This window comes from Centroberyx affinis, unplaced genomic scaffold, assembly GCF_046629955.1.
Source record: "Centroberyx affinis isolate AG114_WGS23_722 - 3 ecotype Tasmania unplaced genomic scaffold, CSIRO-AGI_Caff_v1 ptg003056l_1, whole genome shotgun sequence".
Lineage (NCBI taxonomy): Eukaryota > Metazoa > Chordata > Actinopteri > Beryciformes > Berycidae > Centroberyx > Centroberyx affinis.
In genome coordinates this window covers 1-26,939 of record NW_027281143.1, presented here as the reverse complement: position 1 = coordinate 26,939, position 26,939 = coordinate 1, and the positions used below count along the sequence as shown (strand labels likewise).

Genomic DNA, 26,939 nt, shown 5'->3' with positions numbered 1-26,939 from the left:
ATTAGAACCGCTCGAGAATCTCTTTAGAGACGTGGAAAATCTTTGGCACTGCATGTTCACCGCTTCCTTTCATGCCTGTTTGTCATGGCTCTCGCAAAAATCCACGCAGACGTCTTCAGGCCTCAGTGAGCCTCTCAGGTGCCGCTGATGTGAATGGGAGGGAGTCAAAGCGCAGATCCTCATGCTCATCAATGAAACGCTCTGACTGAGAGGAACTGGGGTTGTTTTAGCGGCTTCTATTGCTTCGATTTGGGAGTTTACAAGAGCCTTGGATGGAGCTGCAGAAGGGCTCTATGGCCTTTCATAGCAGCACAGTATTCATTCTACAACTTCATCCCGTTGGGCACTTAGTTGTTTTGTCATTTAATATCATTGAGTACTTTCTTCAGCTTCCCATGGCAACACTGAGCTGTACAAGTAGCACTTCAGCACCTTGAAAAGCTGCGGTACAATAGTACGCCGCACGCAATATTGATTAGCACTGAAGTGTGGTTTGTTGTCAAACTGGACTAAAAGACGAGCAAAATAGAAATCGACTCAAGTAGTGCCACATGAGGAAATATGTTTTGGAAATGCCTCATCCCTCATTAAAATCACAATCACAAAATGTGTCAAAGTAGCATCAAGTGTCTACAGTGGTATCTCTTTTGAAGAATCTTAAAAGTAAAATCAGGCTTCCATTGTGGTTTTTCTCATGTCTGCCCAATGCAAATTACAAAATACTCAGAAGTAATTAAAAATGTATTTTGAATGCCTGCTGTGGAAATTGTGTTTATATCTGCATAACAACATAACAATTTGCCTACTTAATTCAAATGAAGTAATTCACTGCTGGAATTCTTGGAATGTCAATAAGTGTTTTTCCTATATTCATTTTTCAAATGCAATCTGTCTGAATGCAAGCTGACTGATCATAATTCTTTCCCCCATAAGGGCCTGAGCTGCTGTGCCATTACCCACACATGACCTCTAGAGAGTGCAATGGGACAGACAATGAAAGCACTACTATCCACTACTGCCAAAGGAACCTAAGAATAGCACTGACATGTGAAATGAGCCAGTGGACTTCAAGCCAAACACAAAAATGTAGCAGAGTGCTAGAAAACAATTGAAAACTCATGTTGCATCACATCATGTCTGCAGTTCTTAAGAAACCCAGTCTATGAGAAGTCTCCTGTCTCTGTTAGAGTTCATAAATAGGCTCTAATGGTGAAAACAGGCCCAATCTTTTCCACAATATCAGCACAGCCAAATGCATTTCATGGGTTTCACCGAATCAAAGCCTGTCCTACTGGAGCAATGGGTAAAAAGGAAATGAGAACATTACTTTGGAACAAATTGACAAGTGGCCAATCAGAAGACAGTTGAGCTAGTGCCATGTTCATCTGGTTCTCATGATCTTATGATTGACTGTTTAGTGGATGTTGAGTTATTTTGTCTTCCATCAAGGACCACAATGGAAGTAAGTGCTATAACTAACATTTTCCATGTGTATTTTTCTATTTCCCCAAAATGAAGTCAAATGTGGCTCAGTGTTCTTCACAAGCATGTCAAACTGCCAGCTTTAGTCTTGATGAATATGAAGATTTTAACATCAGGGCTTATGAGGCATTCATCTATATGCACCTATTTACCAACACCTCTAAAAATGACTTCCTCTACCCTGCTGATTTGTGTTAACCAAAGATCATAAATGAAATTCACAGGCAATATTCTGTTGGGGGGGAAAGAAGACTGTTTTCCACCCTTCAGCGAATGAGAACTCCCAGCTTATCTGTATGCAGCGTGCAGCTCCTCTCGTCTGCTCACATTTCCCTACTAATGTAAATATGTATGTAAATATCAGCATGTATGATCCAGGGACAAGGAGAGGCATGCAACATTGGGGTGAGATGTCAATCAATGCGCGGATGGAAAACATGGCTGTGCATTTGATAAGCAGCATCCTCAACAGAGCTGTGTGTGTGTTTGTGTGTGTTATGCCTATCCATGCATGTGTAAATATCAACAGCCTCAGCAAAAGACGTATCAAATTGTCACCGAAGTGCGAGTTGAATGAAAAATTCAGGACTGTTTTTTTTTTCTTATTATTTACTGTTGCCTCGACCCAAAAAGCGCCATGTATCATGCATGAGGGGAATAATAATGAATAAATCCACAGCAAACGTCTTACGAAGATTTAATGTACATTTATTCTTAACACGTGGAACATATAGTATAAAGATTTCATACTGAATAAATGATATTCATTAAGCCAAAAAAAGGAAAAAAAAAAAAAAAAGAAGAGGAATTTACATCAAGTTTTTAGCTACATCGTCTGAAATACAAATATGCAGAATCCGCATCACTGGAAAAAAAAATAAAAATAAAAAAAAATAAAAAATAAAATAAAAAAAAAAAATTCAAATGGTTTCTTCATCAAGGTCTAGTTTGTCATTTCTGAAGGAGCTCAAATGGAACCGCAGACATGATTTTTGTTATATTCTCTACACCCGGACCGGAGACGAACTGAAAAGTCAAAACTGTGGTGGTTGTTGGGGGTTTTTGCGTTGGACAGCAGCGAAACACCCCTGGTAGCGCGATACGAGCAGGGTGAGGTGCCGAAAAAATAACGGAGAGGGGGGGGGTGAGGGATGGGAGGGTGGGGTCAAGTAATCACATGGCGTACTTGATGCGGGGGGGAGGGGGGAATCTGAACTGGTAATTCATCAAAGATTAAAAATGGTGAAGAGCAACAGAAGGTGAGAAAGAGAGAGAGAGAGAGAGAGAGAGAGAAGTGTAATGTACAACATCATATATACACTGCAGCTTGGACTGCATCTAGAGTTGAGGACCAGTCCTAAAGAGGTGACTTTTTTCATATAAGGGTCAAGTCATACAATCAAGGGACAAAGAGAAGAGGTCGGGGTGTTGTAGGTTCACGATACTTTGGGGGGAAAGCCGTTTTCTCTCTCGACATTAACTAAAATTGTTTTTAAAAACTACAGTTTGCTGCCAAGCCAGCGTATCTCAGTGTGAAACAGTATTATTACAGTATGTTTACAGTTTTTAAGGTGTACAGTACAGAAAAAAGTCCTACAATCTACTGCACAGGCCTCCCATGACAGATGTCTGTTCACAGCCAATAATGTGGTTCCTGTGGGGCTGAGTATATAGTATCCAAGTTACAGCAATTATACCACACCAGAGTCCATGAGTCTATTTAGCCTCCAAACATGAACCAGAATATTGTTTTGTCCATGCCCTCTTCCCCCTGCCGACCCCCCGAGGGAGAAAGCGGGCACATATCCCCCAAACTCACTGTAAACGAGACAGCAACTTTGGTTACAGTTTTTTGTTTTTCTTTTTTCTGAAGATTTTTCTTTTCATTAAAAAACAAGTCCTTTTTCCCGCAGGGCAGCGCACTCTCTCCTATGCCTGGGTCCCAATCTGCTCTTCTTGCCAGTATCTTTCTCGTCCCGACTTTTTTAAAATCCACAGCTACTTCATGATATTCCTTCCTTTAGTGAGAAGCAGGGGGGTAGAAAGACAGTGGAATCCGAGGTGATTTTGCATAAATTAAAAAAAAAAAAGGACAGTCAGTTTTGCTCTTAGTTCTCTTCACTCACACGCAACAGACACACAAAAAACAAAAAAGGGGGGAGGGGGAACGGAAAGAGGCGGAGCTGAAACCCCCCACGGCTGTCATGACTGGCCAATCAGAAACAGTACGTCACAGATCACATGGGACACCAGAGAGTTCATAAGGGGGGACACCGAGATGTCCAGTAGCCGCGACTCGTACAAAGTGAACTCTGAGTGGTTTTCCTCCACCTTGGCCAGGGCGTGGAGGGCCCGCGCCGCCCGCCGCATCATGTCCACGCTGGTGGGCTCAAAGTGGGGGGCGCCCTGCATGTGCAGCAGGGAGCTCTGGCTTTGCTGGTACTGCGTGGCCGCTAAGCTGTCTTCCAGGAAGCCCAGCAGGTTCCCCACGCTGCCTTTCTGCACCGCTATGGCCCGCGCCGCCAGGCTGTCGCCCTGGGCCAAGTTGGCCAGCAGGACGACCGCCATTTCCCGGCAGACGGCCACCTTGCGCTCGCCGACCAGGCGCACCAGCGAGCCGTAGAGCTTCTCCAGGCGGCTGAACGGCGGCGTTGCCAGAATGAGGTCGACGTTGTTGTCCTGGATGCTGAGCTTGCTGAGGGTCTCGAGGACCAGTCTCTGGGGGGAAAGTGAGCCGTGGGGCCCCAGCGTGGGGAAGGGGTCCAGGGCCTCCGCCGAGGGGCAGACGGCCCAGTGGAGCAGGCCATCCAGCAGCGGCAGGCATATACTCTCCGGGTAGATAGAAAGGTCCAGCTGGCCCGAGATGTTCGCCAGAGTGACCAGGCAGTTCTCCCTTAACACCTCCAGGCAGTCCCACCACCACTCGTCTCTCTCGCAGCTCACGCCCTCGTCCTCCTCTTCCTCCTTCTCGTAGGTGACCGGTGCCTGTTTGCGTTCGGGGTGCCTGTGGTGCAGCAGCACCAGGCGGCCCAGCAGCAGCAGGAGGCCTGGGTGTTTCGACATCTCCTGGTCGTTGCCGGGGATGAAGGAGAGGCTGCGCACGATGTTGGAGACGCAGATGCAGCGGCGAGCCAGCGAGTCCTGCCAGTCCGACAGCGTGCTGAGCGGCGTCTCGTCCTTGCTGTGGGGCTCGTCCTCCAGGATCTTGATGTTGCGGCGGCTCTGCAGGTCCGGGTTGATGCTGAACAGGTACTTGCCGTTCTCCTTCTGCTCCTCGGCGCCGCCGCGGACCACCTCCTCGGTGACCGATCCCGGGCGGGCGGACAGCACGTCGTCAATGGTGGCGGTGACCGGCGCGCTGACAGGAAGGGGAGGAGGAGGGGGGGTCTTCTCCGCGGGGGACTTCTGAGGTTCAGAAGACTGGGGCTGTTGCTGCGGAGGCTTATCCTCCCCGTTGGCCTTGGTTTTCTCTGCGTTTTCTGTAACCGTCTCAAGCGCTTGGACCTTCTTGCGGCTCGCAGTGGCTGCTGGCGTTCGTTTCCGCAGCTTGAGAAGGTCCGCCCGGCTCTCGAAGTGGGTCTGGATGTGTTCGGTGGTGTCGCCCCCGCCGATACTCCAGTGTATCAGGCCGCTGTCGAAGCTCTGCCGCCGCCCGTACTTGGAGGCGCGGTTCGCCAGGAAGGGATTTTTCTTCCGCACCACCTTGATGGGGAGTTTATCGAACTTGCTGGCCTGCCTGGGCTTCTCCGAGGGGACGCCGGGGTCCTGGGCCGACCCCGAGGCGGGGGCGCTGGCTTCCTTGGAGGAGGACTCCCCTTCCCTCTCCTCGTCCTCTTCCTCTGAAGTCTTCTCTTTCTGGGAGCTCTCCTCCTCCTGTTTCACCTGGACCAGCGAGGAGGGGTCCGGGTTAGCCTTCTCTTCCTCTTCCTCCTCGTCATCCTCCTCCTCTTCGTCCGTGTCCATGTCCTCTACCTCGGCGGTTGGGATTTCGTCGTCAGAGCTGTCCTCGGCGGCGTTGGGGTCTATGAGGGTGCGCTGGCCGGGGTCTCCCACTTCGTACTCCTTCAGGATGCCAAAGATCTCGATGAGGCAACGTCTGAAGTACTCCACCACCAGTTCCAGAAATCCAGGCAGCTGAGAAACCATTTTTAAAAAAAAAAAGGTTATTACCAAAACGATCCCATAAATAAATCAACATGCACCATGTGACATTTCATTACCAGGCGTCTTAGATTAGTCACTATATTAATGCTTTACATGTATTTTTAATGGATGTGGGTTCATGGAACTTACCTGGCAAAGGTTAAAAGTAGAAATGCTGTTGTCATCATACAGTAGAATGTTAATGGTGTCCAAGGCCCAAGTGCTTTCAGCTAGTAGGCCTGACTTTAGGGACATCATCACTCTCCAAGCCTCAGGAGTGCCTGTGAAAAGACAAAAATAGAATGAACATGGATGACTAAGCTTCTTTATCATGATCAGTTATTTCATTTGTAAACAACAATTAGAGGCGCACCAATTGCATCTTCAGTATTGGTTTGGCATCGATCCAAGTAATCGTACTTGGAACAACAAACAAAGCTGTCCGATATCAAAACGTTAAGGATATCAGATCGTAAAACTTTTCCGGCAGGAGGAAAAACGTCTCCTGGCGTGTGAAAATGCTGATATTTGTGAAGTTCATAAGCAGAGCATCTGTTGTTTAGACAAGGAACGTCGGCTATACAGGCAAAATGTCATTCTGTTATATTAGGCTTAACCTACCACACTCTTCTTTATCTGTTGTTTTTAAATGTTAACATATTCTGAATAAGCAGTTTTTGAGTCTGTCAATATTTTTTTTCTTTATCTTCATCCTCTAGCTTATGTTATGTAGCCTATTATTAGCACTTGGATCAGTATTCATATCGGCTGATCTACTTGAGTACTTAGTAATTGTATCGTTTCTGAAGAAATTGGTATCCGTGCACCTCTAATGACAAGTATAGAGTGAGACGCCAGACAAGAGTTCTGTACCAATGTCTTTCATGGTGAGCCGCCTGCGGGGCTTCAGGTGGGGTTGGCTGGCCTCCACGGAGCCGGGTGGAAAGGCCACGTCCCGCCTGATCAGGGGTGGCTGCACGGGGGCCTGGCCAATGTGGGAGGCGGGCACCGGGGGTCCGGCTTTCTGCATCTTGATCCCCGAGTGCATGTAGGGGGACTTGCTGGGCGACGTCCTGCTCTCCATGGGCCGGGGCATGGGCGCCGGGCTCGACACCTGGGGAATGTGGTTCTGGGTGGTCTGGTAGTTGGACGGCAGGGGTCTGGACATGGGCGGTCCAGAGCCTCCGGGCCCGTACGGGGGCTGCCGCTGGTTGACGTGTCCGGGCCACTGACCCTCGTGGTTCATGCGCTGGTCTGCCGGCATCATCTCCTCGGAGCGGTTCATGCCGTGGTAGCCGGGGCCCTGGCCCGGTACAGGAGGTCCCTGTCGGTTGGGATAGTTGGGGTAGCCCATCTCATTGCGGCTCTGCCACATGGGGCCCTGGGGGCCGTCGGGACCTGAAGGCATGGGGCTTCCCATCATCTGGGGAGGCATCGGGGACTGGGAGTTGGGCCCTCCGGAGGACGGTCCTCGCTCCCGGCCGAAGGGAAAGGGGAACTGGTTCTGTGGACCTGGTGGTCTGCGGTCCCCCCCAGGGTAGGCGTTGTACTGGTTGTACATGTCTTGTTGGCCCTGAGGCCCCGAGGACTGGGGTCCTGGCTGCTGCTGACCACTGTAGGGGACGTTGTATATTTCTCCCTCATGACGCTTGGCAGGAGGGCCATAGCCTCCATCTACAGGCCGCTTGTAGTTCTGTCAGCAGACGAGACAATATTATCAATTACAATGGCTTTCCTTATAATAATCAGAGGAATTGAAAGCATGAACCTGTTAATCATGTAGCCAGCACAGATAGTAATATTTAAGAAATGTATCTTAAATCAATGGAACATTTACAAGGGCGATCAAGCTGCGATGGGAACACAGCGAACAACGAACAAAATGTTCTTACCGGTTGTTGCTGTGGATACATTCCTGGCTGCTGATTTGGGTATGGGCCACCAGGGGGAGCTCCTTGGCCAGGGTACTGATTAGCATAGGTCTCATGCCTGCAAACAACAACAAAAAACATTTCACACGTCATTTCATTTCTTTTTCCTATGAACTGCACAGGAATTTCTAGGCAAAAATGTCGATAATCCTGCTCTCACTTAATATCACAATATGCCTTAAAACTATCGTCTGTTTCCTTCAGTCATAATAAAAGCCAATCATAGCCTTGTGTGGTCTAAGGTGAACGGTACTGACCGCTGCTGCTGTGGAGGGCGGCTGGGCGAATACATCCCTGTGTCGGCTCCAGAAGGCATCAGGTTGGGCTGGGGAGCTCCTGGTCCCATGCTGCCATCGGGGCCCATGCCTGGCTCCTGTCTGTAAACACAATAAACAATGCTCATCAGCATGTTGTTACAGACAGAAAGGTGTCTGGGATGTTAATCAGCACTAGCCTTTATGATTAAAATAAACGCTAAAATGGGTATCCTAATTGGGTAAAGACCAGCGTGACGTGGAGGGCTTACCTGCGGTCGTATCCCGGTCCATATGGGTATTGTTGCCTCTGGCCCATCTGCATGTTGCCCATAGGGCCTGGTGGGCCTCTGTTATACTGTTCTCCCATCCCACTGTTAGGGCCTGGTGTCATGAACTGCTCTCCAGCTGAAAAAAAAACACGGACACAATATTGTCAGATTCAGCTCAAACTGTATATTCATGGATGAGCTGGCGGGTCGGCCGGCCCTCACCTTTCCTCATGCCACCGAAGGGGTCCTTGTTGGGCTCGTAGGGTCCCATCCGGGCCATCATCTCCGGCCCGCCCATCCCAGGCTGGTAGCCCTGAGAGTTGGGAGTCATGGCGTTCCTTCTGGCAAACGCTGGATCTCCGCTGTCGGCAAAGGGGTCCTGCAGGTTCACGCTACTCCTAGACAAGGACAGGAGGCTCATTAGTAAAATATATGCATAGCCTTCAATATGATTTGCTGATGAGTCGTTTTGCTCCTACTAACTATGCCATATCACTCTGTAGATGAAGATTATTCTTCACATCGAGATATATAAAAATATGTGAGATGATAGGGGTCATATGTAGTCATATACGTATACCAGGACAGTAACATTTTTTCCATACTTTTCCAAACTTGGATAAGTATGGATACCTTGGATATTAGCAAATAGACTTTCTAGACCTGTGAGGGAACGCTGTATATTACATTTATCTTGATATTGGACATTTTGTTTAACTTTCATACTGCATGTTTCATATCTTCTGTATATTTTCATATCGTAAAATGTGCTCAGTCTCTCTCATAAAGTTCTGCTGCTGTTATTTTGCAAACCATAATAAAACTTTAACCCATACCTTTTAACTTTTGCTATCTTCTTGATTACATTCTATTTTTTGTATTCTATTACCATCTGCGGCTGCAGCGACCCAATTTCCCCATGGGGATCGTTTGAGTTTTATGTTATCACCATCATTATGCTTATTCCTAACACTGTCACCATTATAAGAAACCTAACCCATGCGGGATGTGATCCTGACTCGTACCTGACGCCGGGCATCGGGGGCATCTGGGTGTGCGGGGTGGAGGCCGGGGTGGGGGGCTTCAGGTCTCCCCCCTCCGCCATCGAACTGCTGGTGGACTGGGGAGTCTGGGGGCCTTGGAGAGATCCGGAGCCCGCTGCGGAACAAGAGCACACAGACGACACACACTTTGACTACAGAAGCCGAGACCGGGGAAAGCGAGGACCAAAATCTGCCAGCTTGTAATATTCAAAGATTCCCAAGAATTCGAAGAATCCAGCGCCTGAGGATAGGATCCAGTCCCCCCCCCCCCTCCCTCCACCCGCTCTTTTTTACTCCAAGGATAACGGAGGGGGGGGGGGGGGAGTTGATAGTTGATACGGAGGCGGGATAGCCTTGTGGTTGGATAGGCCGAGCGCTGCTGGGGGCTCTCTGGAACACATGCTGCTTTTTTGGCAATCCTAAATCCCATTAAGAAATTCCTGAGCGCTGCACGGAGGAGCGCCGTTTGTGTCGGAGCTGACTGGCTTTGGAGCGAGCAGCCAGCCGAGAGTGTTGAATCCTTCAGCTCATCACAGCATGCCAACACCCTCACCCCAACCACATCACCCCCCCACCTCCGGCTCTTAGAGTCACCAGGAAACAATGATCTAAACCCTGACTCTGACAGATTACCGCCTGGCCTATAGAGAGAGGAGACAGCCAGGGAAAGAGAGAGAGAGAGAGAGAGAGTTGTGCATGTGTGCATGAGAGTGAGTGATCGCTTGTTTGTGTTGTGTGTGTGTGTGTGTGTGTGTGCGAGCGACGTGGTGGCGCTCATCCTTAACCTCAGCTCAGGACTTCTCACTATTAGCACGCCAGTCTGATGACTCACGGGTTCCCATTCATTAAACTGGCACACACACACACACATGCACACACACACACACACACCGGGGTCACTGGCAGGTCACATTTATTCACATTTTCTCACATCACACCCTCTCTCACTCTCTCTCTCTCACACACACACACACACACACTAACCAACTCGCTACCCCGCCCCCCACCTCCCTCCCTCCCTCTGGGCAGGGATTTCCCTCTACAACAGATGAAGAGAGGAAGGGGGGGTGTGGGGGGTGGGGGGAGGGATTTCGTGAGGGCGGGAAAAAAAAATAGCGTGTTGGGGAGAGAGAGAGAGAGAGAGAGAGAGGGAGGAAAAAAAAGCGTGTGATTTTTACACACATACACACACACACACAAGCCTTTCCCCCCCCATTCATCATTTCTGGCTCAGCACTAATCTCCAGGGAGTGTTGCCTTGCCTCTGTAGCCCAGGGCCAGGCACCAGGCAGGGAGGACGAGCCACTGACGGGGCATCGCTATCGCCAGATCACACCGCCCCCGCCCCCACACCACCCCCACCCCACCCCCGCACTCACTCTTCCTTCATACTAGAGGGCTGATGCCAGCTGACAAGCTCCCTGATGTCTCCTGTAACCCCCCCCCCTCCCTCCCTCCCCCTTACGCTGACTCAGTGCCCCGTGTCTGACAGCCTGGGTCTCGCCCAACCAAAGCAGCACGTGGCTGGTCCTGGCATGGCCTGGCAGCTATGGATATGAGAGGAATCCCTCCAAAACAAACAGCTTCCAGGCGACAACGCAGTCCCAAGTACACCCGCCCCCCCTCCCTCCCTCCCTCCCTCCCTCCCTCCCTCCCTCCCTCCCTCCCTCCCTCCGCCCCTCACCTCTGGTATGACACACTGCCAGTTTACACACACACACATACACACACACTGCACTGACGGCGTTTCATAGAGTTTTTGCCCGTGAACCAACATTCTAAGTTCATTCAGAGGATTGGCATGCCGGGGGCGTCGGCAGTCTGCGCCGAAGACCCAACGGGGAGTCGGGGAAGGACGAGTCGATCGGCGCGTCCTGTGCAAATGCCAGGGAGTATTCCCCCGGAGACGCGCTCGTGAAACTGTCCAGAGGACGCGGCGCACTTCGGTGACTTACTGCTACGCCGCCGTCGTTTAACAGCTCCTCCGCCACAAGCCAAAACAGCCATGATTTATAGGGGATGGCAGCCCGTACAGGAGATGACAAACGACAGTGTAAGATTGCCTTTTAACATCGCAATTAATAGGATACAATAAAATACACTAGTTTATAGGCAGATGATGTGAGGCAAGGAGAGCGAGGAGGATGTGATGAATTGCATAGAAACCGCACTACACCCAAGGGACAGAAGGAAAAATGAAATAAACTTTCATTCATTCGATTTGAGTGTAATTCGATGTGTAACTCAGTTTTGGACAGGAGGGGGTGGTGGGGGAAGGGAGGTGATGAGAAGCGGGAGGACTCCGGCGCTCACCTGGGCTGGGAGGCTGGATCTTGGGCTGGTTCTTTTTGGCGTCCGTGTTGAAAAAGTCCGGGGGCGGGTCCTCGCCGCGCTCGATCTTGCACTCGAAGGCGTACAAACACTGGATGTACTGTTTCTTCAGCGAGCTGGCCGCGCTGCTCGACGTGCCCACGTTCAGGTTGGTGGCCAGCTCCCTCCACTTCTTGTTCTTGTTCACCTGGTGGGCGGAAGCAAGGGGGAGGCTCACAAAGCCGCGCACAGCAAACCTCACAACAATCGCAACGGTATCTGTTCTGATCTGTAATAACACAGAACACCTGCCAGCGGGCGAGTTATCGCGCACAAGCACAAAGAAATTTGGATGCAATGCGGCCGTACCTGGGTAAGGCCGCCGATCTCTTTGACGGACACGTAGAGCCTGAAGAGGTCGAGGGGCTTGCGGCCCACGGCGGGCAGGTTGTTCATGCCCATGGCTTTCTCCTCGGCGAAGGCCAGGTATCGGTCCACCCACATCTTCCTCTCCGGCTCCGGGCCGAGCTCGTACAGGCGAGTGATCTTCTCGTTGGTGATGGTGGAAGAGCTCGACTTCTGCAGGGCGGGAGAGGGAGATGGGAGGAAATTGTGAGATGGGATCGGACAACACCGACCTGATGTAAGACTGAAATTTGATCCTATGGATTTTGAACTAAGAAGATTAGAAAAATTCGAGTATACGCACTTTTACCTTTTTGGATTCAGGCTTAGGAGTGCCCTCCACTTTGTTGTTCATCTTCTGGGCAGGGTTCATTTTGTCCATGCCAAACTCCGGACTGGGAGCCATCCCTGGGACTTAAGAGGTGATAAGAGGAGGGTATAAAATATAAAACACATTACCAATCTATAAAACTATTTTATGGACAAAAAGGTCTAAATCCGCAGCGGTACCATAACAGCCTGAGCAGGACTGGAATATGGCGGTCACTCACCGGGGGTGTTGTTGGCCATGTTCGCTCCCATAGGGTACGGCCCGGGCCCTGGCCCTGGCCCTCCCTGGTTCATCATGCCCTGCATGCTGTTCATGCCAGGGCCATACGGAGAGCCTGCTCCCATCATGCCTTGGGACATGTTAGGGTAGCCGGGCGGCCTAGAGAAGGGAGTGGTGGTTTAATAACACTTGGTAAAAAAAAGATACCACTAGCCAACAGACATTCTGCATTATGTCATGGCATTCACAGTAAAACATATCATGAAATTACATGAAATGAAGAGAAAATGTAAGAGTCTTCTATACTTTTCATGTCTTCCTGTACTTAGATGTCTTTATATTGTTACAAAGCTCTGCTTTCCCTTGCCATGTGTTTACTGGGTTGAGCTTATTCTGCAGGAATAATTTTACTGCCTATGGTTCCAGGGTTTGCCAAGCCCACCTGATTGTTTCTCTGTAGGCTGAGCTGGCTTCCTGACTGGGGAAGGATGTGATTCACTGATCTCAGAGGCCATCTCTCTCTCTCTCTCTCTCTCTCTCTCCATTTTTCTTTCTCTGTCTCTCTCATTGGTAGATGCTTGGTCTACTCCCATCTACTCTGCAGCTTGTTCAGGCACCAACATACACCACAGCCTGGCTTGCCCATGGGAGGAACCAATCATTTTTCAGGGTCACACACTCATACAAGCACATACAAGCACATACAAGCGTGCACACAAACACGCAGACACACTGTCACACACACACACACACTTGTTATTCCGCTAAAAAGATGAAAAGAGAACTCTCCAGGCTCAAGAGTCTTAACGCTAGTCTCCATACAACAGTGCTGGTGAATGACCCTTGACAGTCAACTGCTCCCCGGTGTCTCATTGAGACACTGCAGCAGCCAGTAGCTGCAGCCACCCACCTGTTGTGTATGGAGTTGGAGGGTCCGTGGTGCATGGGGGGGCCACCCTCCTTCCTATTCATGCCAGGGGGAGGACACATCCCGGACGCCACCTGAGGAGGCATGCCGGCCATGTTAGGGCCCATCCCGGGACCGTAGGGCCGAGCGCCCATCTGCCCCGGGCCCATTCTGCTGGGAGGTATGGCTCCATAAGGAGCCCCGCCGGCCTGACCAGGTATGGGGTTCATGGAGCCGGCCATGCCGGGACCTCCGGGGTAGTTGGCATTGGGCATCCCGCTGTAGCCGGGCTGTCTGGGGTAACCTGGAAGGGTCGGAGAAAGAGAAACGTTTAGACTGGTACTGTCTGGTACGGGCTGCTTCACTCAGTCATCTGACACCTTTTCACACCAGCCTACTGTGGGCCTCCAGTATCAGGGGATCTTTATTTATAAAATGAGTTTCAGTCTAAAACAGAGAAATCTTTGGAGGAACTTCTAGTCATTTCTGCCTGACTAGACAAGAGTTTCAGCAGTCCAGCTCTAAATTTACCTCTGTGCTGCCTGTTCTGACAAGCAGCCTGATGAGGCAGGCTTTATCTGGCCCTCGCTGTTAGCTGATATGACTAATAGCACAACTTCTTCAAAGCCCACAGAAACCATCTGAGACTTCAAAGTGAAGTGATACAATTTCATAAATCTACGTAGTGAGAAGAAACTTCAAAGCCTCTCTGAATCTAGGCTACCTCTGTGATGGTCACAGGACGACAACTGTAAACTCGTTCAAAAACTGTATTTTTAGCATTTCAAACAAACCAGCGTGACGTGAAGGAGCACAGCGCTCGGCTCTACAATCCACCGTGTTCTAAACCGGTGTAGAGGGCCAGTTATAACACCACTACGTCTCCAGATTCCCCACCTGCTCTTAAGCCTTTTCCCCCCCTGCGTTTCGCCCGCAGCACTCACCTTGTGGGCCGTACTGGCCCCCCTGAGGCCCGGCGTAGTTTCCCATGGAGTTGTTCTGAGGATAGGGCCCCATCCCAGCGTGCATCTGGCCTCCCGAAGACTGGCGTGGAGATAAGGCGGAGCCAGGTTGACCAGGGGACCCGTAAGGAGGCATCTGAGGGTTACGCATGTACACTGGAGAGCCGGAGAGGATTGCATGGGCGGAGGGGAGGGGAGAACGTCATTAGATGCACACTTCTTCATTTGTCAAACACCTCATGCACATCACTTCTCTAAAACCTCTGCACCTGCTTCACAGAAAGGACTAAAATCACACAATATAAGAGAGAAGAACTTAGCTCTTTACAGCAGTACAGTGTGTCTGTCGTATTTTACCCTCATTTGACCTGGCAAGTTGACTAAGGACAGTCTTTTTAAACTTGTTTTTTTTTTTAAAGAGAGAAAGAGAGGACACAGGACGTCACAGCTACATGGTATGAGCCTTAGACTGCTGATCCACCAGGACGCCCCCAAGAACACAGTCTTATTTAAAGCCACAGCCTGGGGGAGTGTTTGCAGGGGAGGGAGGGAGGGAGGGAGGGATGCATGCAAACAAACAATCCCACCTAGGAGTTGCCAAGTAGACAGAAACACACTCTTGTTGGCCACTGAGCGACTGCACTGGAGCAGACGAGGGGCTAAGCGCTTAGCTCAACAGTGATTTGTCCACGTCTCGTTCACAAACTCCTGAAACTACGCGCCGCTGTGTGTGTGTGTGTGTGTGTGTGTGTGTGTGTGTGCCTCCCTACTCACCCCTGTCCTGGCCCATGGCTGACTGGTTCATGGAAGAGTGTATGATGCCGTCTGACTGGACGCTGGGCGGCCGGGGGGGCATCTGATTACCTGCAGGACATCAATAACAGCAAGGCTCAGAAACTTTATTTAGAGCATTTATGAGTCTCTACCTACATCCACAGTTTTGATAAAGGGGACAACTAACAACATCCAAACCAGCACATTCTGCACATTCTGCTTTCTTCATATTCCAATTGTTATATATTGCACATACAGTATATTCACAGTCAGAAATTGGCAATCGGCAAGCAGCAAATGCTGGTTTTTGGTGGATAAATCAATAAAAGTCACTTGTTACACTGGCTGGCAACTTTGGGACGATAACATATGCATGCCTCGGTTATATTCAGTCTTTGGTCTGTGCCTGTCCTCAAAATTTGTCCCTGCTGGCCGCTGTAAACTCACTCTGACCGTGAGCCAATCAAATCAAAGCAAAGCAAAGCAATGGCTCTGTATCAGACAGGCTCCTGACTGGCTGGCTGTTACAATGCTCTGCACAGAGTTCCTCTGCTGCCTGGATGCTTAACTGAAACTTGAAACTTAACATTATTCCAATGTGGTGAGTCACTTAATGATTAATTACAAACTCGTTCCGTTGTATACGTGAACGACCAAGTTTTAAATTAAAACTCTAAACCTGCACTTGTCTATTTATTGAATGTTTCACACAGCACCTGATTCTATACACAAAATAGCACTGAAAGCGGGTAGGACATTTTTGTCAATGAAAAATGTATTTCAGTTATTTTGGCCGGCAAATATTATTCGTAGGAGGTACATTTTTTAGTTTACCAACCATTGGCAGGTGGGCCAAAAAGTACATTTTGGACACTGTATGTTGATATTTCATAATATTTCCACATATTTCTATTTTTTTGCTATCATACATATTCTGCATTCATTATTTTCTTTGTCAGTAAGTTCTGCTGCTATTACTTTGCATACCTTCATAATGCTGTAACCCATGTTTTTTAATCCTCATTTGCTATATTCTTGTTTATATTCCATTTTTCTTTGCTGTAAAGTTTCATCTCGTGATCATACAGAATGATTTAAGTAACCAACTTTTCGTCTTTGGAAAGTCATCTTTGCTTTTCCTCAATAAGACTGCATCTGACTCCCGGATGCCTCGTGCATAAATTTAAGACTGTCCTTCCACCAGTGCCTGTTTCCCCAGGGCATCTGCAGGTTTTAAAGCTAGATTTAAGACTGCCAAAGACCTTTTCCATGCTACCTGCTTAAATGCTCCTTGAATTTAAGACCAATCGAAAAACCAAAATAAAGAAACAAAGCTGGCGAACCAGCCTAATTCTGATTCAACACACATAATGAAAGTTGTGAAATTATGAATGGGAAGACAACAGGAAATTAATTGTTAAGGGACATGAAGTCCAATTGTGCTTAGTAAAGCAGATAAGATACATATTGCACTACTAACCCTGTTCTGTATTAATCTAAGAGTGCACATGCAGCACAAAGCAACCAGTTATTACACATGGGGAAAAAAATAACATCTCAAATTACATTTTAATACTTCTAAAGACCCTAAAAGTAGATATTTTCAGACCGCGGATATCCTGTTTGTCAGTTCTCCGTCTTTACCTGGCACAGCAGCTGGGGACAGGGGGCCGGTGCGGGAGGGGGTGACGCTGGCGGGAGAGCCCACGGGGGACGGCGAGGGCCCGCGTATGCCCGGCAGGTGGGGCGAGGTGTGGGGGGAGAAGGGCGACTGGGCGGGGTTGCTCTGCTCGCCCTGGCTGCTGGACACCCCCGAGGTGCTGACGCCCGGGCTCAGCGCGCCCTCCGTGCCGGTCGGCAGGTCGTCGATGGAGCCGGACAGGTCCTGGAACAGGAGGAGCAACGGCGGGTTAATGATACAGTTAACGGACTGGATGATACATGTGGTTCACGATTCAATAGAACCACGATGCGATGTAATAAATAAAAGTTCAACGACAACAAAGTCTGACTGTGCAGAATTCTGTTCATTTCTGAGACACAGATCTTTCTAGCGATGGCATTGGCTCGCTAGAATGTAAACAACAATTTAAAAATGTCATTACAAAGTGCAAATAATATCATTTCAATGGAGAGTTTGTGTAATTGTGATGAACAAGTCGTCTCATTTCTGATTTCTACAGCAGAATAAAATGGAGCTAATATCCCAATTAATTTTTCTGCCCCACGATACATACTGTCAGATTTTTGTATTGCAATATATTGAATTTTGATATATTCCTAATTCATTCCTTATGAATAATGATGTGTTGACATAGGAAAGAAGAACGGAAGTGGCAACATTTGATAAAAATTTCCTCTGTATAACTCAAATTTTTCACGTTCAGAAAGACAAATTTTATTCACTTCAACCCGCCCGACGGAAACGCACCGAATTCACATTTTACATTTTGCAACAATTCAAAAGTTTTATGTTGAAAGTCGGACGGGAGCACGTTCGCTTTAATGATTCAAAGCAACAAAAGCTTCGAGATGTTATCAATCCTCTGTGAGCGTTTCAGGAAGCTGGGATTACAAGGGAGTAACAGGGAAGTTAGGGAGAAAACTGATACACCATGTCAAAGGCAAAAGAGTCTGGTATGCCGTGTGTGTGTGTGTGTGTGTGTGTCAGCGGGGTTGTAAGACAGGCGTAATCAGGCTTTTCCGGACATTAAGGCGTTTGTGTATGGGGAGGATGAGGGAAGTGTGTTATGTCAGTTGAAGTCAAACGAGCGTTACAGCAATCTCGGCCTTCATCGGGGTGTGTCCGTGTCGTTCTCCTCGTGCGGGAGTGCCGGCCCCACCGTGCTGCGTACACACTCTGAGGCTACAGTGGCTTTCACACTACTCCACATCGCTTCCGTAAATACTTGTGTGTCTCGGCGAGGAGGGCTCCGCTCGTGTGGCTTGCGGTGAGAAATGGGGGGGTGGTGGGGAAAAAAAAAGAACCATATTTGAAACAAGTCATCTGGGGAGGCAGTTGAAATAATTGGTGCTGGGCACGGTCGCCGGTGCCATGTGGCGTTGTTATTGAGCCTTTGCTGGCCGTGGCACAAAGACAGCCAGGCAGGGGCGGGAGGGGAAGGTAGGCGGGCGGCGGGGCGATGATTGTTTTGTGGGAAGGTGAATGTTTACACACCGGCCCGCTCACGTGGATCCCATGTGCTGCTCAGAAATGCAAGCTCATCTGCCAGTCACATCGGAGGAGGGAAAAAAAAAATGGGAGGGAGTAGGAGGAGGAGGAGGAGATGGGAAAAAAAAAAAAAAAAAAAACACTCATTGGAAGGTGGCCAACTATTCCCATAGAAATCTCACACTCGCAGGCTGGCTGCAGCCCCGAAGCCGGCGGTTTTTGCACTTGAAACGGCGCCCGTTGCTATTTTTGGGATGTGACCTGATGGAGGAACCCCAGAGGGAGCGACAGGAGGAGAACGCTGATTCAGACGCCACCCCCCTCCCCCCCAATCCGCCCCCACCCTGCTCCCTCTGCCCTCCTCCCCCCCACCCCCCTTCCTCCCTCCATCTCCTCCTTCCCTCTCTCTCTGACTGCGCAGAGCCGAGCCTGTCTGACCCGCACAGGAGATGTGGCAGCTACGAAAAAAACCATGTGCTGTGTGACCATGCGGAACCAGCGGGAGGAGGGTGTGTGTGTGTGTGTGTGTGTGTGTGTGGGGTAGGGGTGGGTATGTATGGGTATTACACACCGACTCTTTGGGTGTCTATTACCCAATTAATGCTCAGAAATGTTAAGAAACCGGTCGGCGGGGGGGGGGAGAGGGGGGGGCATTCCTTGCTTAAACGACCGTGGCGGGATCCTGCTCCGGCGGCCGGGGCCCGTCAGCTGACCTCCACCCCCCCCCGCACCTCCATGCAGACATCACAAGACCGAGTCATCTGATGCTGGGCTCTCAGACTGCACAACCCCCTCCACCCCCACCCCCGCCACCCCCCAGACCAGCAGGGGCCAAAGGTCGATCCCTGGAGTTACGCCGGGGAGTCTCACCTCAGCAGCAGGAGGTCAGCGGGGGAAGACGGCCGCACGAGACACACACACACACACACTTCCAACACTTGCGCGGGACCGAGGCTGTAATAACGAGGCGGGATTCATGGTGATATAAAGCAGCGATTCTCAAAGTGGGGCTTTGGGGGGGCCCCTCAGGGGTCCTTGAGGGGGTTTCCGAGCAGAACGAGGAACCATCACTGTCTCCTTACTGATATTTACTAGAAATGATTACGCTTCCAGAATGTATAGGTTTCACTCTGACCACTATTTTCTCCCCGTGTACAGTGCAGACAGGTATAGAATTCAACACTAAATCAACAACAAAAATCTATTGGGATTCCCTGGGACTAAATCTTATCAGATGCGAGTCTGTGGCCCTAATGCATGTGGAGATCCGTGAAGCCATCCCCAAAATGACTAATAATAATAACAAAAAAAACAAAAAAACGATGGCAAATGTGCAAAAAACATGTTTTAAGCATCCACACCCACGCCCGCTCCGCCAGCACGTATGCAGTGTGCGGGGCGGGCTCTTTAACATTCTGTAAATATCTGACAACTGACAGCTCTGATCCCTCAGCCCCGGATAGGCAGGAGCGTTGTGTACGTACACACACACACACACACACACACACACACACACACACACACTCTCTCTCTTCAACACACAAGCTCCTGCCTACTCCCACTCTGCAGTCATTGATTTTTCCCGGCTCAATACTGCACAGCACCAGCCTGTTCTGCTGACTGCACAAGCCGGACAGTGAGAGGAGAGAGGAGGGGAGGAGGGGAGGGGGGGTTGGGGGTGGGGGGCGGTGGTGGTGGTGGTGGAGGAGTTGGGGGGGGGGGGGGGGGGTTTAAATACTGAAGCTGCTTTGGCTCTGCTATTCAACGCACTAACCGCTTATTACAGAAGGCAAATGATAGAGGGGACGTGGATCAGAGGAAAGCGGGGGGAGTTGAGGGACGTTGGGGTGGCTAAGTTGGAGTGTGTGTGTCAGTGTGTGTGTGTGGAGAGGGGTGCCGGGAGTGTACGAGCACGCTGGATGGGTGGGTGGGTGGGTGGGTGGGTGGATGGATGGATGGATGGGGTGGGGAGGTTGTAGCACTTATTGTCTTTAAGAAATATAACGTTCCTTTCCCCCGCGCGCGCAAGCAAGAAAAGGGGGGAAAGCCGGGGCGAGCCGTGTTGTGGAGAGATGGAGAGAGAGAGAGAGAGAGAGGGAGCGAGAGAGTGCCGCAGCTCTTTTTCTGTGGAGCTCCAAGCTTCCCCCTCCACGGCAGCCATTTTGTGTTTCCCAGCACTGCCTAACATGGAACTTCAGAGCTGAGAACTGCAGAATAAAAAAAAACAAAACAGTGTTTTTGAGGGTCGAGGGGGAGGAACGAAATTTAAAAAAAAAAAAGAAAAAAAAAAGACGGATTCGAGCGACGAGCGCGGCCGAAAACGAATCGGAAAATTAAGTCAAATAAAAAATACTTGATGCAATTATTGCGTGCGAATGTAGAAAATGACAGCAGCCTTGATTGTTCCCACGATTCCCATATTCTCCGCTGCTCTTCTGAGTGTGGCGATGCCGTCTCTGAGTCATCTGCTCTCCCCTCCGCCGTCCTAATGTATTCCATTTGCAGATTACTTCACTGAATCAATCAAGCCCGACCAAAGCCATTAGTCTGCCAAGCCAGCCGATTTCTTTCCTTTTTTTTTTTTTTTTTCTTTTCGGTCATGAGAAACAGAAAGTGGAAGCGAAGGTAGCGCATCGGCCCTGAGATAATGAAACCGAATCAGGAATGTGTGACCCTGGCCAGTAGTGTAACTAGATCTGGTGGTGGTGGTGAAGGGGGGGGGGGGGTGCAGAGTTCATCCCTCAGTCACACACTCTTCCTGACCCACTCTCACCCTCTCTCTCTCTCTGTCATTCTCAGCCTCAGGCTCCTCGCCCACCGCCTGGCTGGCAGGCTTCCTGTTCTCAGGCCTCCACATGCTAAACACAATATACAAAAAAAAAAAAAAAGGAAAAAAAGAAAAAAAAAATGCGCTCTCATACCAGAAATGCATACTTTGCGCACATGCTCGCACTTCCTCTGTGGAAAGGGGGAAAAGTGATGTGCTGGAGGAAGAGAGAGAGAGAGAGAGTCAGGAGGGAGAATGGGGAGATAGGGGAGGAAAAGGAAAGAAAAAAAAAAAAAAAAGCTGGCTGCATCTCCGGGGCTGCCATGGTTACCGCGATCCACGTGGGCTGACACATTAGAGCAGACACCGTCCCTCCCCCCCCCACCCCACCCCACCCCCCATCGGCCACTATCTCTCTCCCTCTCTCTCTGTCTGTCTCTAGGTCTCTCTCTCCCTCCCTCTCTCTCTCCCTCCCGCCCCCCCCCCCGGCCTCCCCGTGTGCCTGGCAGGGTCACGGTGCAGTCAGCTACTACAAAAGAAGAGGCCCGTCATTGTTACAGGAAGCGCAGACACACCAAAGCCGTGATCCTCCTCCTCCCCCACCCCCCCCCCCCTGCACCGCCACCACTTTAATTACACACTCAGCCTCCGGGCCTTTGCGCTGAGGAGGCCTGGGAGACACACACACGCACACACACACACGCTGAACACACACACGCTGAACACACAGTGGACAAATACAGACAGCAAAAAAAAAAAAAACCTTGAACTGCTCTCGCCGCCTCGCCTCTGTCCCCGGTGTTTATGTTTATAATGTTTACGACCTCGCTGGTGAGAGCGCTTTTTACCTCTCGTTCGGGGCAGAGCGGGGCTTTTGATATTCAAACGGGGGCATGGGAAAAGTCGTCCCTTCCCTTTTATGCTTAAGATCAAGTGAATTTTTCTGCACACGTTTTTCAAGAGGGCTTCTTTTTTTTTTCTCCCTTCCGTTTCTCCTCGCAGCTCAGCCTCCGACTTGACCCCGACGGTAGCCCAGGAGCGTATTATCTCCTGGCCGCCATCTATCGGCTGTCAGATCTCAGGCGAAGGAACATTCTGGGCCGCCCGGTTTCAATCAGTCGAGCGCATGGCACCGTCTTCCATCACTCAGCGCCGCATTACCATAGGATGACAGCAGGAATGTCCGCCGTTACCCCCGGTGGCTCGAGCCGGACAGGGAGGATTGAAGGGTATAGGGGTGTCGCCGACGCCATAGCCGCCCCGGTCACGGGTCCGCCCCGCGTCCCGGGCCGAGCTGCAGGGGGGGGGGCGGGGAGGCTTCTGGGTATGTGCAGAAGGCCTGGAGAGAGGCAGGCTCCAGCCCCGGCTCGAGGTTTGCAGGGCTGAGCTCAACCATAAGGGGGCACTCCCATCCCACTATGGAAGAAGAACTGGAGAAAGGAGAAGCAAGGCAGGCCCCTGCCTCATACAGCAGCAGCAGCAGCAGCGGCAGCAGCAGCCATTACAGGGTTTCACACACACAGCACAGGGCTGAGGAGAAACTCTCTACACACTGCTGTAGCACCCCATAGGCGCGCCGTGCGTCCCTGACCTGGGCCGCGAGGCCGTCGACGGCGGGCGGCTCGGAAAGCGGACGGCGGCTGAAATGAACGCACGGGGGTGTTGTTATTTCATCTGGCCGAGGCGGAGGTAAATTCGGCACATGGGATCGGCTCCGACGACAGCGGCGTGAGGACAAAAACGCCCCGAGCCTGGGAGCACCCTGGTGGGGTTAGATATCTTGTCTGAAGTGTCGCTGCTATAGAAACAATGTGCGCTCCCCTCAACAGGCTAGCTCCCTCCTCGCCAGCCCCGGCTCCCCAGGGACCGCCATTACACCGTTACTTTATCACCGGCGGCCACATGGGACGGCTAATAACACGGACAAAAGTAGCAGAAGGAAAGAGTGAAGCAGCAAAATTAAAAATTGCTAAGGGGAAAAAAATACACTGCGTTTGCCACTGACCAATACGGCTCAGTCTTAACATTCCTGCATAATACAGGGTTGCTGTTGAAAAAACATTAAGGCCAACTATGAAGCCTGATCAATAAATAGGTATTCCTTTTATAAACATTTCCCATATGCCTAATTGAGCCTCTCTGTAGGGGTAAAAAGAGTGCGCACGCACACATACACACACACTGCAGCAGCCTGTGTGTAGCTAATACAGAGTAGATGGAGGGAGGTGGTGAAAGGGGGGGGGGGGGTGGCGGTCTGATTGCTGTGAATAATGGAGCGATGGTGTGTGTGTGGGGGGCCTTTTGTACCGATCACAATAGTAGCAGGGAGTCCCAGGGCAGCGCACAGATGCCCAAGTGAGGCAGGCAGCTGCCCAGCCCGAGGTGAGGGGTGCTGGGATACGGAGGGCCAAGGGGGCTGGGTGGGGGGCGGGGGGCTGGGTGGGGAGGCTCCAGACCCCTACAGCCAGTCTGCCTGCTTTTCCAGAGCAGCACCGCCCCTCCCCTCCTACTGACACACACACACACACATACACGCACACAGCAAAACCCTATCTAGAGGGCGCTGCCAAAGCAACTGACACCACCACTCAATTAACTGGGGAGAGGGAAAAAAAAAAAAAAAGAATAATATAAAGGTTATTTCATAGAGAGCGAGTTAATTTCATTGCGAGGCTGGTTTCATCCATCCGGGCTCAGCAGCTCGCTCCAGTGAGAGCAGGAGAAAGCAGAGGACAGACAGTGCTGCAGTCAGCCTCAGTCTTTGTGCTGCAAAACTAGCTCAGCCCAGCAGAAATGGAGGCAGAGGGGAGGGGCATGGGAGAGTGAGTGTGTGTGTGTGTGTGTGTGTGTGTGTGTGTGTGTGTGTGTGAGCGAGTGTGAGAGAGTGTGAGCGGAGCGGAGAGAGCGCAAAAAGGGAGAGGGAGTGTGTATGTGTCTGTGTGCTCACAAGAGCAAAACAGGGCTTGGGTTTTTGCAGCCCTAAAAACAATTCACTGAAGCAAATGCAAAACAATACACTTTGTCAGCAGATTGAATTTTCTCAAGTACATTAATTAAAAATCACATAGAGGGAAAAAAGGGTGAGACAGAAGAGGGAGCAGGGGAGAGAGACAGAAGGGAGAGAGGACAAGAGTGGGGGGGGGTGAGAGCAAGAGCGAGAGCGAGCGAGAGAGAGAGAGAGAGCGGGGCGCCCTGGAATCTGAATAAGACACGTCCACACAGGAAGCAAGGGCCCCAGAATAGCAACAGGAAACTGGCCCCGGACTCTGAATACTGCAGCGACAGAGCCTCGCAAAACAAGGCTGAGCTGCACAGCGTTACGAAAGCTGATTTACTGAGAGAAGAGAGAGAGAGAGAACGAGGGAGGGAGGGAACAGGAGGAGGAGGAGGAGGGGAGGAGGGCGCGCGCAGGCGAGGGAAAGAGAAAACGAGAATTTAGATAGAAAGAGGAAGGAGAGAGAGAGAGAGAGAGGCAGAGAGAGTCAAACCAAAAAAGAACTGAGACAGAGAGGGAGCAAAAGCAGCGAAAAAATACAGTATAATATTGAGAAGAGAGAAAAAAAAAAAGAAGAGAGAGAAAGCATGGGAGGGGGGTTGGGCTGGGTAGGAGAGAAAAAGTGGGCCGGCCTTGTCAGGCTGATTGCTCCAGAGCTATGTCGCAAAAACAAGCTTAGCTGCAGCAGGAGAGCGGAGCTGGGCTGGGCAGGGGATGGGGATTGGTGGAGGGGGGGGGGGGTGTAGGCTGAGGGGGTTGATCAGCACCAAGACTGGAAGATCCCTTGGCACCCCATCAGGAGTCTTGGCACATAAAGGTCATAGGGGAGGTGGGGTGGGGGGGGTCTGTTGGGGAACATGCGGGTGGTCCCTGGGCTCTGCAGGCACACTGTTAAAGACTGAATACGTTCCAGGGTGGGGCCAGGACAGCCAGTGATGTATTGGTAAACAATGAGGTGGGTAAACTACCACCTCTGGTCGGTGATCAGCGTAAGGGAAACCACCTCCAATACGCGCAAGAACTCTATTCTATTTTCAGAAAAGCAGAATTTATGCTTTCGTTCCCCATCTTCATAGGACTTGTATCATTTCGAAACCGCTTACCATGCCATTTAATATGAGTTAAGGTCATGACGATTGACACTGCCAGTCAAAAGTTGGGCACAGCTGATTGAAGGTACTATGTGTTTCATTCTCTTAAAGCCATTGTGATCTAAAGGCTTCTGCTGAAATGCTTGAAATTTGTTTTTTAGTCCAATATAAATAGTGAAGTTCATGCCTATGTATGAATTTCTTTCCAAAGCCTTTGCCTTTCCATCGAGGCAAAGGGCGGCTACTTTAAAGAATCTAAAATATAAGATAGTTTTGATTTGTTTCACACTTTTTTGGTCGCTGCATAATTCCATTTGTGGTATTTCATATGATTTGATGCCTTTACTGTTATTCTAAAATGTGAAAAATAGTAAAAATCAAGAAAAATGTGTGTCCAAACTTTTGCCTGTTAGTGTCTAAATACAGTAAAAGTGGGTTTACCCTCCACTCCATGCAAACACACATCCACAACACACACACCAAGTGGACAACGTGAACCTTTGGCTCCTGTACACTCTGAAACTACTCCAGATGAAGCACCTGTTCGGTTGGGGAAGGGAGGGAGCGGCGGAGGGGAAAAGGAGGGCCGCGCGGGGACGGAAAAACAAACGAGGAGCGCGAGTGTGTGTGTGTGTGACCAACATGTGACCTTCCTCTCAAGTCCACGGCACATTCAGACACATCAGAGAGAGGAGAGATGGAAGGGGTGGGGAGGGGGGTGTATGGGACCAAAACCAGTGGGCGGGCCTGAGTGGGATTAGACCCACAGTGGAGAAAGGGGGTACAAAAGACCTGGGAGAGGGCAAGGAGGAGATTAAAAAAAAAAAAAAAAAAAGGGAGGAGGGAAGGTGGCGGTGGGTCTAGTCATTCCCATTTCCCACGGGGTGACATGGGAGAGGAAGTGTCACTTCCGGGGGAATGTGAAAGCTTGACAGTGACAGTACACACTGTGGGGGCCTCCCTCCATTCTGCTTGAGCCACGAGCCAAATGACAATCATGTGGACTTCTGACATTAGCTCCCTCCCAGCTTAGCGCTTCTTGCGGGACTCCGGTCTGATAAGAATGCACACGAAGAACAAAATGATTGCTATTTTGCCTTTTATTTCTCGCTCGAGGCAAAATCAATGCCGGCTCTCTCATTTTTTTTTTTTTTTTTTTTTTGGCAGTACTGCTGTGTAGGTGTGCGATTGCGTGCTGTCAGTGTGTGTGGTGTGGAGCTTGGTGGGGGAGGAAGAGGATGGCGGCTGCCGTTATTAGTGCCAGCGATGCCACTGTGCCCCTTTTCATACTACAAGTGGTTGGAAACAAAACTGAGATGGATGCGTGCCCCATTTTAATTCCACGTCCAGAATAAGCACACTTTTTAATAAGCAGCTCCCTGGAAGAATTGCTCTAATACGTGCCTCTTCCTCAGTGTTATTCAGCCCAAAAAATAAATGAATAGCAATGAAAATTAATTTGGTCATTAACAAAAACGCAAGGCATTTTGCCTATTGGGATACTTGTTACTGATAAAATCAACAGTGCAAGTAACACATTTGAGACAGAAAAGGGAAACAGTATTAAAAATCCCTTCCATCTCTCTCCTTAGTTCTTATTCTATTTCTTTCCCTCGCACTCTGACACAATTGTTCTCTGCTCACAAGAATATTTCAAGGCTGCTAACACCCTGACCTTTGCACTCCTGATTTTTGGTTGCATGTAATGTTGGTGATCGAGGAATTTAAGCTCATTCTAGTGCCGCACTCATTGTAAATCGCTCTGGATAAGGGCATCGACTAAATGCCTACAATGTAAAATGTAGATGTAAAAAAAGGACGATTCCAGTGAAGACCACAATAGTTACAGGGAACAGACTTATCAGTTAAAGCCTGTGTGTG

General features: G+C 50.1%; 1 protein-coding gene across 1 annotated transcript; it reads right to left on the bottom strand.

The window, feature by feature from the left end:
- Nucleotides 1–2,163: 2,163 nt before the first annotated feature.
- LOC139659255 (AT-rich interactive domain-containing protein 1A-like) lies at nt 2,164–21,062 on the bottom strand. The gene is made up of 17 exons (XM_071537470.1): nt 20,979–21,062; nt 16,678–16,963; nt 15,034–15,123; nt 14,242–14,415; nt 13,301–13,601; nt 12,392–12,549; nt 12,145–12,254; nt 11,805–12,014; nt 11,439–11,643; nt 9,108–9,240; nt 8,305–8,480; nt 8,083–8,218; nt 7,814–7,933; nt 7,518–7,614; nt 6,499–7,318; nt 5,776–5,906; nt 2,164–5,616 (listed from the first exon to the last, which is right to left on the bottom strand). Exons 1-17 carry the CDS (start codon nt 21,060–21,062, stop codon nt 3,685–3,687), a joined length of 5,163 nt encoding a protein of 1,720 aa, XP_071393571.1. The 3' UTR covers nt 2,164–3,684.
- Between the last annotated feature and the right edge of the window lie 5,877 nt (nt 21,063–26,939).